This window comes from Myotis yumanensis, unplaced genomic scaffold (assembly GCF_028538775.1).
Source record: "Myotis yumanensis isolate MYYU_CA2020_CCGP unplaced genomic scaffold, mMyoYum1.0.hap1 SCAF_7, whole genome shotgun sequence".
Taxonomy (NCBI): Eukaryota; Metazoa; Chordata; class Mammalia; order Chiroptera; family Vespertilionidae; genus Myotis; species Myotis yumanensis.
The window spans coordinates 68,049,388-68,062,004 of record NW_027223758.1 but is presented as its reverse complement, the minus strand read 5'-3'; the positions used below and the strand labels follow the sequence as shown (position 1 = coordinate 68,062,004).

General features: G+C 43.1%; 1 protein-coding gene across 4 annotated transcripts in view; it reads left to right on the top strand.

The window, feature by feature from the left end:
• Positions 1-12,617, top strand: part of EYA2 (EYA transcriptional coactivator and phosphatase 2) — a 211,470-nt gene that overhangs the window by 89,289 nt on the left and 109,564 nt on the right. For all 4 annotated transcript variants that reach the window (XM_070421592.1, XM_070421593.1, XM_070421591.1 and 1 more), the window contains one exon: positions 3,176-3,292. In XM_070421592.1, coding sequence (XP_070277693.1) covers positions 3,176-3,292 — 117 coding nt within the window. The remainder of the gene's footprint in view (positions 1-3,175; positions 3,293-12,617) is intronic.

Here is a 12,617-nt window from a genome sequence, read left to right as displayed (position 1 = left end):
TTGCTGGTCCTGAGACCTAGGGTGAGTTTCCTCGTTCATACAGTGGAGCCAAACCAAGTCTGGCCTCCTTGCGGCTGCGGTGAAGATGCAATGAGATCATCTGCATAGGGGCCCGGCTACTTTTTTCTGTCAAGGGCCGGATAGTGAATAGTTTCGGCTTTGTGGCCTACACAGTCTTGGTCACAACTACTCAACTCTGCCACTGGAGCATGAAAGCAGACAGACAGTATGTAATGAGTGTGTGTTCCAATAAAATTTTATTGACACAAGCAGGCAGTGGGCCAGATTTGGCCCATGGACCCTAGTTTGCCAACCCTTGACCTACACAAAGGGCTTAGCTCATAAGGTCTGGCCCACGGAAAATGCTCAATCAGCGCAGTAGGAGCCAGGCTGCTATATACACCTGGAATGTCCTTGTCACTGAATAATGACGGGTGGGATGAAAAGCCATTGCCCTTCACATATGCCTGTGCCTGAGCAAGCAGTGTTTGCTCATTGTCTGGAGAAACCTTGTTGAATCGTGTTAGGAAACTTTTCTTATGCTCCTTGGCAGCTAGCATTATTACCTTTATTTAAGTAGTTGCAGGAAAATAACACAATTGAATAAGCTAGAGGCAAGGAGATTAGGAGTATTGAGTATTTTTCTCGGTTGATTATGCAACATTTAAGGACATATGTAAAAGCATAAAGAATAACACTACAGATACCCATATAAACTGACCATCCAACTTAAAAAATAAAATGTAGTCGAAACTGGTTTGGCTCAGTGGATAGAGCGTCGGTCTGCGGACTCAAGGATCCCAGGTTCGATTCCAGTCAAGGGCATGTACCTTGGTTGCAGGCACATCCCCAGTAGGAGGTGTGCAGGAGGCAGCTGATCGATGTTTCTCTCTCATTGATGTTTCTAACTCTCTATCTTTCTCCCTTCCTCTCTGTAAAAAATCAATAAAATGTATTTTAAAAAATAAAAAATAAAAATAAATAAAATGTAAAGGGAGGTTCTGTCCCTTTCTTCTAAGAGATACTCACAGCCCTAGAATGGATGTTTATCATTCCTCTGTTTATCGTTTCTTTGTGTGCCATGGGGGCCAGCAAACTTTTTCTGTAAAAAAGCCTGACAGTGAATTTTGGCTTTGCAGGCCCTACAGTATTAAAACTACTGAACTCTACCATTGTAGCTTGAAAGTGCCAGATAATATGCAAGTGAATGGATATGTCTGTGTTTCAATAGAACTTAGTTTACAAAAACAGGCAGAAAGTCACATTTGGTCCATGGGCCATAGTTTGCAACCCTAGTGTGTGTTTGTGGAATGAATGTTTGCATGTTTGTGGAAGGAAGGAAGGAAGGAAGGAAGGAAGGAAGGAAGGAAGGAAGGAACAAATGAACATATTCTTGCAGTTTTTTCTGTATCTATTTAAAATGAAAAATGTACATGCTCTTGGACTCAGCAATTCCACTTCTCATATCCAAGCTAGACAAGCATTCTAACACTGCGTGAGGAGGCATGTCCATCTGTCACAGGCAGTGATAGTAAAGAAATTAGAATCCAACCTAAAGTCCATCATCAGGGGACTGGCTGAATAAACAGTAATATTCATACTTTGGATTTCCATTTGGCCACTAAAACAAATGAGCACATAGTTGAGAAGAGTGAGCGAGGGAACATGGAGCAAGCAAAGGTCAGAGTGGTGAGCAGAGACCATGTAGGACCTTGGAGCCCTCCAAGGAATTTAGATTTGACTCCAGGTACCCTATACACCATTAACCTTCTTAGCAGACTGAGCAAAAGGAAATACCTATGATACTGCTTGTTGCTGTCACCATGATTGCTCCTGAAGTCCTGTACCATCTATTGCATAAAATCCTTTCACACCCATTATTGAGATGCAGCAAGAGAAGGAAGGGAAAACCTTGACTTAAGAATTATTGGCCAATTGTGAGCCCCCGTTGAGTAGCCTGGCTTTCTGAACCTCAGTTTCCACATCTTTAGAATGGGAAAAGCAATACTGCCTGTTCTGTGGGAGTGTTGTGAGAATGAAAGAGATGTGTGTTGCTAAGCACCTCATTCAGAGCCTGATATGTTTATTCTTTCCCCTTCCTTTAATCTCCTGACAACCTGCTGGCAAGTATCAGTATGTTATTTCTTAAAGAGAAAGCTAGTCCTGATCACCAAGGAATCATTTTACCCCTCTAAGCATTCTCTTCATTTATGGGAGTGAATGGGTGAGAAGGAGGGAAGCCACAATTACAAAACCATCCCCAGAACTAGAAATGATCTTTTAAAAACACACATTTAAATCGTATCAAAGTACTATTTTACACCTATAAGATAGACAAAGATAATCAAAGTGTATTACATTTTCAATGAAAATACAATATCTGGGCTTTTGATAGTGGATTAGCCCCCCCTCCCTTGATACAATCCCTTCTCCAGCCAGTTGCTCATGGGATTGGAGCCTGGAGTTTGGAGAAGATGTCAGAGTTTGGCCAAAACAGAAGGAAGATTTGTAATTGTGGCCTTTGGATAGGCATCACCTCCTGCCTCCCCCCCTCCCCCGCCCCCGTCCAAAACAAAACAAACAAACAAACAAAAAACAACAGAGAATGTGTCTTAGGGTTAAGTGGAATCATCATTATAGAGGAAGAATGGTTCATTTAACACCTTCCCCAAACTCCTGATGAACTTTAAACCATACAGGGTGCTGCTCCATGGAGTAGGGGGTTGTAAACTCACTTCCTTCAGAGCCAGGCAGGAAGCAGGAACCTGATCACACGTGCAAAATAAAGCACCTTAAAACCAGCCTCCATGTCTCGGAGACAGTACAGGATCCGTGGTGACCCGGGATACACAATCTGGAAGCCGCTAGGTAGCTTGTTGTCACATGGGAATACAGGCATAGCATCAGCCCATTGCTCAGGAGAAAGCATAAGTCCAAATTTTTGGGTGAAATCCTCCTGATTTTTAAACAAAAACAATTTCATATTTTCCTTAAAAATATGCACACTTAGCAAAATATGTCTGTAGACTAACTTTGGTTCACAAGCCAATAGTTTGCAACTCCTGGTTTGGAAGCTGATAAACTTGCACGCTGTCTTGACTCAGTAGCTCTTCTGTGGGTGACAAGGGAGCATCCTATTCATGTGTCCCTGGTGCTTCTTCTTCCTCCTTCTAAGGCATCAAGACAGAAGACAGCTTGAACCATTCCCCCGGCCAGAGTGGATTCCTCAGCTATGGCTCCAGCTTCAGCACCCCACCCACCGGACAGAGCCCGTACACCTACCAGATGCACGGTCAGTGTGGCACTGCGGCCCCTCCTTACCCTCTCCAAAGCATTGCCTGAGTTGGGTGTCATTTATTCATTTATTCAGCAGATTTGAGAACCTACTATGTGCCAGGATCTATCTCAAGTAATGGAGTTACAGTGGTGGACAGAAGATACGAGATTATAGAAACTGATACTAAACAAAGCAACAAATAAACCGACTAATTTGGGAGGAGTTGAGTGCAATGAAGCAAATAAGTGTGGTGTTTGGCTAGGGAGTGATGAGCAGCTGTGGGGCGATCAAGAGGCATTGGATATGTAACTTTAGGTAGCATCATCAGGAAAGGCTCTTTGTTGGACAAAGACCCAAAGGGTGAGTGGAGCCAGCTATGTGCAGACCTAGGGGAAGAGCATTCCAGGCAGAGGGAAAAGTCAGTGCAAACGCTGTATGGAGGGAAATGTCTTGACATATTTGAGACACAGAACTAAGACCAGCAAGGCTGGAGCAGAGTCAGGGACACAGGAGGAGAGAGTGTTGGAGAGAAGGCAGAGCTGAATCACGCAGGCCTGGAGGGCTGTTGGCTTTGATTTTAAGTGTGATAGACAGGACGTTCACTGCACACTCAGGGAAGTGCTGGGTGGTGGGAAGAGTGGCCAGGCAAGTAAAGTAACTATTTCAGCTGGAGGTTCAAGGCTGCATCCCCATAAGGTGGCCTTCAGAGGGGAAGAAAGAACTCCAGTGCATAACTCCCTCCTCAGATAGGCCAAGAAACTGGCCTACTAAATTCTCCTGCGTCCACCTCCACTCTTTTACCTCCTCTGGGCCCCTTCTCTTCTCCAGTCCTCCATTGGGAGCATGTTAGGGCTGATGCTTGGGACAGAGGGCTGGTGGCAGTAATTTTGGAGATCTTCATCCACTTGTTTTTTCTTTCGTGAAAGCTGGTGATCAAATGACCACCAAGGGTCTGAAAAGTTATGTGGAACCTGAAGAGGTAATGACAAGGTGGTGGGCTAATGAGTGATTGTACTTTTCTCTTTAAAAACTATTTGCACATATTGTCACTTTACATTCTTTAAAATGGATGTCAAGGGCAGCCTTTTAAGTAAAATCCTGGTGAAAATTCAGCAAATAATCATAGGGGTATGTAAGAGAAACAGGGCGCTGAGCACTGATGCCCAGCACTGGAATACTTCCGTGTAAAAGTCTGCAGCAGACGGCTGGTGACACCATCAGCTGACATTGGCCAGACACCACATGCCACCTGATGTTGCTGGATCATCTGATACAGTCTTCATGACACTCCAAAGCATTGGTGCTGGTATTGTTCCCATTTTCCAGGAGAGGAAACTGAGACTGATCTACAAATGCAACGGGAAACAGACTAAATCGGGTCTCTTGGCGACCTGGTAGAATCCCAGCTCCAAAGTCCGTGCTTTTCGTCATGGTACTGCCCTATCTCCTCTTCCTCTATTGTCACCTCTGTCATCCCACAGTGGCCTTTCTGAGTTCCCTTGAAGGGTACAAGCTGCTGGGACCTTCTCTAAGTGCAGAGTGAATTGTGGTACCGATCCCAATAATAAAGGTTTGTGAAGACACTGAACTTGAACTTGCATTTGGGCCAGTCTCAAGCCAGTTTTTTTTTTCCAGCTCTGCCAATAGCAACAGAACTTACTGCCTTGGGCATCTAAGGCTGCAGAGGTTGAATAGCAAACACAGTCCACCCTCCCCCATTCTAGTAGCCCCTCTCCACCTCGCTGTGTAATAAGTGAGTTAAGTTATGTAGGTATGGCTCCCCATCCACTCATCATTTATTCTCTATAACTGAGCACCAGCTGTATGCCTGGCACCCTGGGGGTACAGCAGTCAACAAAGACAATTCTCTCATGGAGAGGGACAGGCAATAATCAATTAACAAATAAATAGGTGACTACAAATATTGGTAAAGCTTGTAAAAGACAAAAACAGGGCAGTGTGATGGGCAGTGAGTTGGGGAATGGTGATGGATGTTACTCAGGTGGTGAGGGAGACCTGAGTGATGAGAAAGATCCAACCATGTGAGCAGCTGGAGACAGGACAGCCCAGGAAGAGGGGACAGCAAAGGCCCTGAGGTAGGAAAAGGCTCTCATCGTTGAGGGACTCCAAAGCAGACTCGTGAATCTTGGTAGAGTGAGTAAGGGAAATGAGCTTGGAAGGTGAAGCAGGCACTTCCTGGGACCAGGATATGAAGAATAATGTTATTTCCTCTCTGGTCCTTACAGCAACCATGGGAGGTGGGCACCATCAGCTCTGCTCTACAGATGATGAAAATGAGGCTCAGAGAGGAGAGGTGACTTGTCTGAGATCACAGAGCCAATACGTGTTCCGAGCTGGGATTCAGACTCGGGTTTCTAGAAGTTTGGAGCCCATGCTGATCCTCCTAGTGTTATTTCCAGGACTCCTTCGGGACTCCTAAGCTCTACATATTCGCCATTCCCCTGCATCTTCCCAATAGGCCGCTGACATAGGTTCTGTCATGATCCCCATTTTACAGGTGGAGATACTGAGCTACAAAATGGTAAAGTAACTTGGCCAAGGTCACATGGCTGTGGTGGTGGGATTTGAAGCCAGGCGGTTGCACTCCAGAGCCCAGGAGGATAACCACCGCACTATCCTGCCCTCCAACTCTTGGAGATTCTTCTAGGACAGTGGTCGGCAAACTGCAGCTCGCGAACCACATGCGGCTCTTTGGCCCCTTGAGTGTGGCTCTTCCACAAAATACTACGTGCGGGCGCGCATGTACAGTGCGATTGAAACTTCATGGCCCATGAGCAGAAGTCAGTATTTTGTAGAAGAGCCACACTCAAGGGGCCAAAGAGCCACATGTGGCTCGAGAGCCGCAGTTTGCCGACCACTGTAATCTAGGAGATGATTCTCCATGGGTTAGCCTGGCCTACACCCCACCCCACCACCATCCCCGCCAACCCCTCACAAATGGAAAAAAGACCTCTTGCTCTTTCTCACCTGCCCCACCATGAGAATAATCCAGGTTATTTTCTTAATCTTCCTTATGGCCAAGATGCCAGAAAGGCTACGGCAGCAGCTGGACTTTGTCCCAATTAAGTGCCTTCAGTCTAATGCTAATGGCCATAAACTGCTCTTGAGACAGCCCAGGCATTTTGCAAGCCTGACATATTCCTCCTGAAGTATTTTTTTCAAACACAAACACACAGAACGCTCACACACCATGCCCATGTGCTTCCTATTAACTTTTTTTTTCAAGTTGCTCCAGAAGAGAAATAAACTCTCAAACTACTCTGCGCATTTCAGAATGGAAGACCGTGGTTGAGGGAATGAAGAGGGAGGCTGAGACGGGGTTTTAGGCCTGAAAGCACTGACTTGGAGTGAAATTAGTCCATGTTTAGAAGCTAAAATGGGTCTTTCTTTTCTAAGAATTGAAATTATAATTTTGTAGAAGCAAAAGAACCTAAGTAAGGAACACCCCATCATTTTACAGATGAGTAAACTGAGGCACTGCAGCAGAGAGGCGTATGTATAGTCACAAGGCAAGCATTAGGTAAGCCCAAGGCCTATCCCTCAGTCTTATACCAAATCTCAGAAACTTCCGCAGAGCCATCACCCCTCAAGGCCCTGGTTTGAGATCTGTATCTGTTTGGATAACACTGCCTCTCCACCGAATGTACAATAAACGTAAAGGAGAAAAGTTCACAACATTCGCCCAGCCTTTGCATGATTGTTTATTTTCTTTTTAAAGTTCACCCAAGGGTTTTTATAGCTGAAATGTATTTCTTATGGGTTTGATTTTTGTTGTTGTTTCTTTTTGGCTTCTCCTGCTAAAACACTGCTGTTCGCAGAAATGACCACAAAGATTAAAAAGAGAAGAAAAAAGCCATTTTGAGAGTGTGTTGTAAGAGGTTAAGAGCTCTGGACCTGGCTGCAGTCAGTCCTGCTCTGTCCCACACACCATGGCTCTTGGGTGAGGCTCTTGACTTCTCTGTGCCTCGGTGTCCTCATCTGTGGGATTGGCATCATAGCAGGAGAGTTGGCCTAATGGGGCTGCCAGGGGAACTAAATGGAATGGTTCTTGGGCACATCAGATGAGGCCATAAAGCCTGGCTGTCCTTTTTATTACTCCTTTCGTAACATGGTAGTTAAAAGCAGTAACTCTCAAGTCAGACTGAGTTAACTTCCCAGTTATACAATGTGACATTGAGCCAAATTACTTATTATTACCTCAGTTTTTCCCCTATAAAATGGGGATACTAATGCATGGGATGCTGAATAATTAAATGAGTTAATGGTTGTGAAGGATTAAGAACACCACCTGCCATAAACTAAGTACTCTACAGATATTATCGTTATTATTTTATTGTTATTCTCATTTCATGTCTGATGGTCTGTGTTCTTCCCATATTCACTTCTCTTCCCTGAACTCTCAGTTGTAAGTAGCTGTGGTCAGAGAAAAGAGGAGTCCAAACCTGAGACTGTTGAATCATCACCTCAGCATACACTCCTCATTTTAGAGGGACTTAACACATGTTGGGAGCCCTCTTCAATGGAAATTCCTTTTGTATTTACCAAAAACCAGGGAACATGAATGCTGAAGCTCAGAACCCAAAGTGAGCCATTCAGGAGCAATGCAGAAGTGTGGGATTCAAGGACGTGTAGGAAAATTACAAGGCCAGTGAAAGGATTTATAAGCCTAGTGAACTCAGCCTGAGACTTCCAAAGCCAGTTTGTGTCAGATTTATGAAATCTAGCACCATCTATGGCATCCAAAATCTGTGTGACCTTGGACAAGTCACTGAACTATCATGATCTGTGTTTCACAGCCCTCATGCTCACTGAAAAAATAAAAAGGTCAGAGAAGGTCATGGTCAAATCCATCAAGTACATTAGGTAAATAGTGTGTGGCTCAAAGTTGAATAGATGTCTTTGCTGTAGGACTTTCAGAGCTCCTGCCAATTGATGTGCCTGTGTCTCTCCAAGAATGGAATTCAGTAGTCGATTTTCCCAGGTAGATTTGAAACAGGGACCCTCTCACCAAACAAATGTTCTGCACTCACAGGGAAGGCCTGGCTGCAATGATCTTTAGGCTTCTTCCTATGTTAAAATTATTTTTTAATATATTTTTATTAATTTCAGAGAGGAAGGGAGAGGGAGAGAGAGATAGAAACATCAATGATGAGAGATAATCATTGATTGTCTGCCTCCTGCACGCCCCCCACTGAGGACCAGCCCACAACCCAGCATGTGCGCTGACTGGGAATCGAACCGTGACCTCCTAGTTCATAGGTCAATGTTCAACCACTGAGGCATGCTGGCCAGGCTATGTTAAAGTTCTTTGATGCTCTAATTTTTTCATGGTGAACATGTATGTATTCCTTTTTTCTGTATTTTTGTTAATTTATTTTTTATGAGATACAAATCACATACCATAACATTCATTCTTTTAAAGTGTACAAGTCAGTGGTTTTGCTATACTTATAAAGCTATGCAGCCATCACCACTGTCTAATGCCACAGCCTATTCATTACCCAAAAGGAAACCCCATGCCCATTAGTCATCACTCCCTACTTCCCCTCCTGCTGATATATTTTTCTTTTGTAATAAGAAAGAAAAAGATACATTTAAAGTTACTCTTCTTTTATATGTGTTTTGAACAAGGTTATACATTTGCCTAGTTACACAGCTACAGAAATCGCTTTCCCACCTTCATCCCACATCCACTCAGTTCCCAAACCCCAAGCGGTTCAGCACTTGAACCAGGTTCCGTGGATCCATCCAGAATTTCCTTTGGCAAATAGAAGCAAACATGTTCACAATCTATTATATTGCATGTTCCTATAATAATAATTAACTCATACATGAGTCATAAATAAGGTAATGATACCAGTATAATTTTGAAGGTGGATTGATTCACTTGCTTTTAAGATTTCTTCCTTATCACTGGTTTTAAGCAGTTTAATTTTAATGTGCTTTGGGGTAGTCTTCTTCATGACTGTAGGGTTTTGGGTTCATTGAGCTTCTTAGATCTGTGAGTTTATAGTTTTCATCATATTTGTAAATTTTTCAGCTATTATTTCTTCAAATATCCCCCCCCCCCCCCCCCCCCCCACGTATCCTCGTCTTCAAGTTCACTAATATTTTCTTCTGCTGTATCTGCTCTGATGTTAATTACACCCTGGGCAGTTTTCATCTCAGACATAGTTCTAACCTCTACAAGTTTGATTTGGGTCTTTTAAAAAATACCTTCCATGTCTGTCCAGTCATTCCTCTGGCTCCTTCAACAAACAGAATATAGTTATATTAACTATTTTAATTTGCTTAGCTACTAATTCTATCTGTGTCATTTCTGGGTTCGTTTTCATTGATTTTTCTCCATAGGTCATATTTTCTTGATTCTTTGCATGCCTGGTAAGTTTTGATTGGGTGCCAGACATTGTGAATTTTACCTTGTTGGGTGCTGGACATTTTTATATTTCTGTAAATATTCTTGAGCTTTGTTCTGGGATGCAGTTAAGTTACATGGAAATAATTTGAGTTTTTTAGGTCTTGCTTTAAGCTTTGTTAGGGAGAGCAGAGCAGCATTTGGTCTACAGCTCTCTCAACCTAACCAGTCTTTCCCACTAGTGAGGGAGCCTTTCTGAGTATTCTACCCAATGCTCCATGAATTATGAGGTTTCTACTCTGGCTGGTGGGAATAGGAACTGAACTCTCAGTTTTATGTAGCTGTGGTCAGAAAAAAGAGCAATACACGTTTGAGACTTTATTATGAGCTCTGAGAATTGTTCTACTCTTTGGCGGTGGTTCTCTTCCAGCCTTGAGTAATTTCCTTGCAGGCATGTGCTGATCAGTACTCAGGTTGACTCTCAAGGGAAATGTCTCTCTCAGTACCGCTCCCTTTTTTCTGGCACTCTGCTCAGCTAATTCTCTCCACTTTGGCCTCCTTGGACTGGCAGCTCCATCTCCTCAATTCAGAGGCCTCTGGGCACCACCTGGGTCCCCTCCCTAGGGACTTTCCACATCGGGGCAGTAATAGGGCTCAACACTCATTTCCCTTCTCTTAAGCATCTCTGTCTTTCATTGTCTGATGCCCAATGTCTTGGAAATCTAGTTTTAAATTATTTCATGGGAGAGGGTAAAGGCAGTCCCCGGAATCCGTCTTTTTTTTTTTTTCTGGAATCCGTCTCGACCAGAAGTAGAAGTAATGCTGCACTGGTTCATTTGCGTGTTTTCCAATCCATACAGTGACTGCAAAATGCACAACACAGGAAAGCAAACCAACCTTGGAGGAATTCTGCTCTGTTCCTGGTGCCCTGTGTTCTTCCTCTGACCTCAGTGTGGCCATGTGCTCTGTGTTTGAAGAACTTAGTTTGCAGTTCCCCCCAATCTTTGTACATTTCGCCCTTGTTTCCATCATTCAGCACCTCCATTGTCCTTGAACCCCCTTCCATTAAGATACCTTCAGCTCCTTTTTAAAGCAAAGTCTTCTGTGTAATGTAACGCTTCACTATGTATTTTTTATTTACTTATTAGAAGCCCGATGCACAAAATTCACACAAGGGCCCCCACCGCCGCCGCCTTGGCTGCCTCTGCCTCAGCCCCCACCCATTCCCCTCACCCCCCGCAACCAGGGGCCTCCGCCTCGGCCCCCACCACCGAGGTCTCGTCCAGAAGGTCGTCTGGAAGGACATCCTGTCTAATTAGCATATTACTCTTTTATTATTATAGATTTTTTTTTCACTGTTCTGTTATTTTTATTGGGACTGTATTGCTTTTGCTAATGCCCTGGTTATAATGCTGCATTGTTTTTTCAGCAGTCTTCCCAAGCCTACTTTTACTCATAAGCCCCTTTATTTTAGTGCAGAATTTTGCCCAATGCACAGCCTTTCAGGAAGACTTCAGATTATGGCAGAAACACTTGGGTGTCTTCTTATTTTCATAGGTAACATACTATACCCACTCTTCTACACTTAGCTTTCTTCATTCAGCTGTATACTTTGGAGAACTTTCTAAGTCATTCCTTTCACAGATGCCAATTATTCCATTGAGTGATGTGCTATAAATGATTTAACCAGTTCCTTGCTGGGTGTTTCCAGTCTTTTGCAATTACCACCAATGTGTCTATGAATAACTCTATCTATATATCATTTTGTTTTCTGCAATTATATCTGAAAGGCAAATTTCCAGAAGTGGAGTTCAGGGTCAAGGGAAAGTCCATATTAAATTTGGTAGATAGCTCCAGGTGACCACCATATGGAGTCTACCGATTTAAACACTCACCAGCATTGTCTGAATGTGCCTGCTTCATCAACCCCATCATCTCATTATTGGAGTTTTTGCCAATCTGATGCATGAAAAACAACATCTCAGTGTAACACTAATTAGAAAGTGTGCTACAAAGCTGATTGTCTTTTCAGATATTTGACAATTTGTGTTACCTTTTCTGTGAACTAGGAGATTAGACTTGGAAAACAATGTCAAAGAGGAGTGATGAGAGGCAAGGCAAACCAACATCCAAACCTATGATAAAGCTACAGTAACCAGAACAGTATGGTTCTAATGTATGAACAGACTGCTTGACTAACAGGAGAATATAATTCTGAAAGAGACAAACATATCAGGGAATTTAGAAAATGGGGTAGATGGCATCTAAATCAGTGGGGAAAGCTGGAATATTCAATGAATGGAGTTGGAATAATTTGTTGGCCATCTGGGATGAAAAATAGACCCACTCCTATTACTGTACACCAGAAAGTAATCCAAATGGATCAACAGTTTAAGTGTCAAAAGTAAAATCATAAAAGTACTAGAAGGAGAATGAGCAAAATTTTTATAACCTTGGAGTGGAAAAGGCTTTTCCAGCCATGACTCAGAAATCCAAAAGTCATCAATGAAAAGATTGACAGACGATAGATTTTTATTTTTTTGGCATGGCAAAGAACACCAGAAGTAAAGTCAGAACAACAAAAACAATCAGATGAAACAATAAACAAATGGCAAACTGTGAATAAATATTTACATCTCAAACCAGAAACAAATTGTTATTCTTTTTAAAATGATTCTACAGTTCTATGGATTGAACCTGCTCTGGGAAGTTGTTATTCTAAATAAAAGAGAGAAGTGAGGAGGTCTGATGTTACAGGGGAGGACGGGCCATGGCAAACTGGAGAATCCCAGCCCATCAGAGTTAGGGAACCAGTGTTACCCTAGAATGGAGCCCCAGAGAGGCCAAATCTTCCCATTTTTCAAGGTAATCCTCAAGACTATATTTTAATGTAAAATCTCATTCTTTTACAATATTGGCAACTGATTGAACATGTATAGGACTGGTCTTATGCCTCTATCTTAC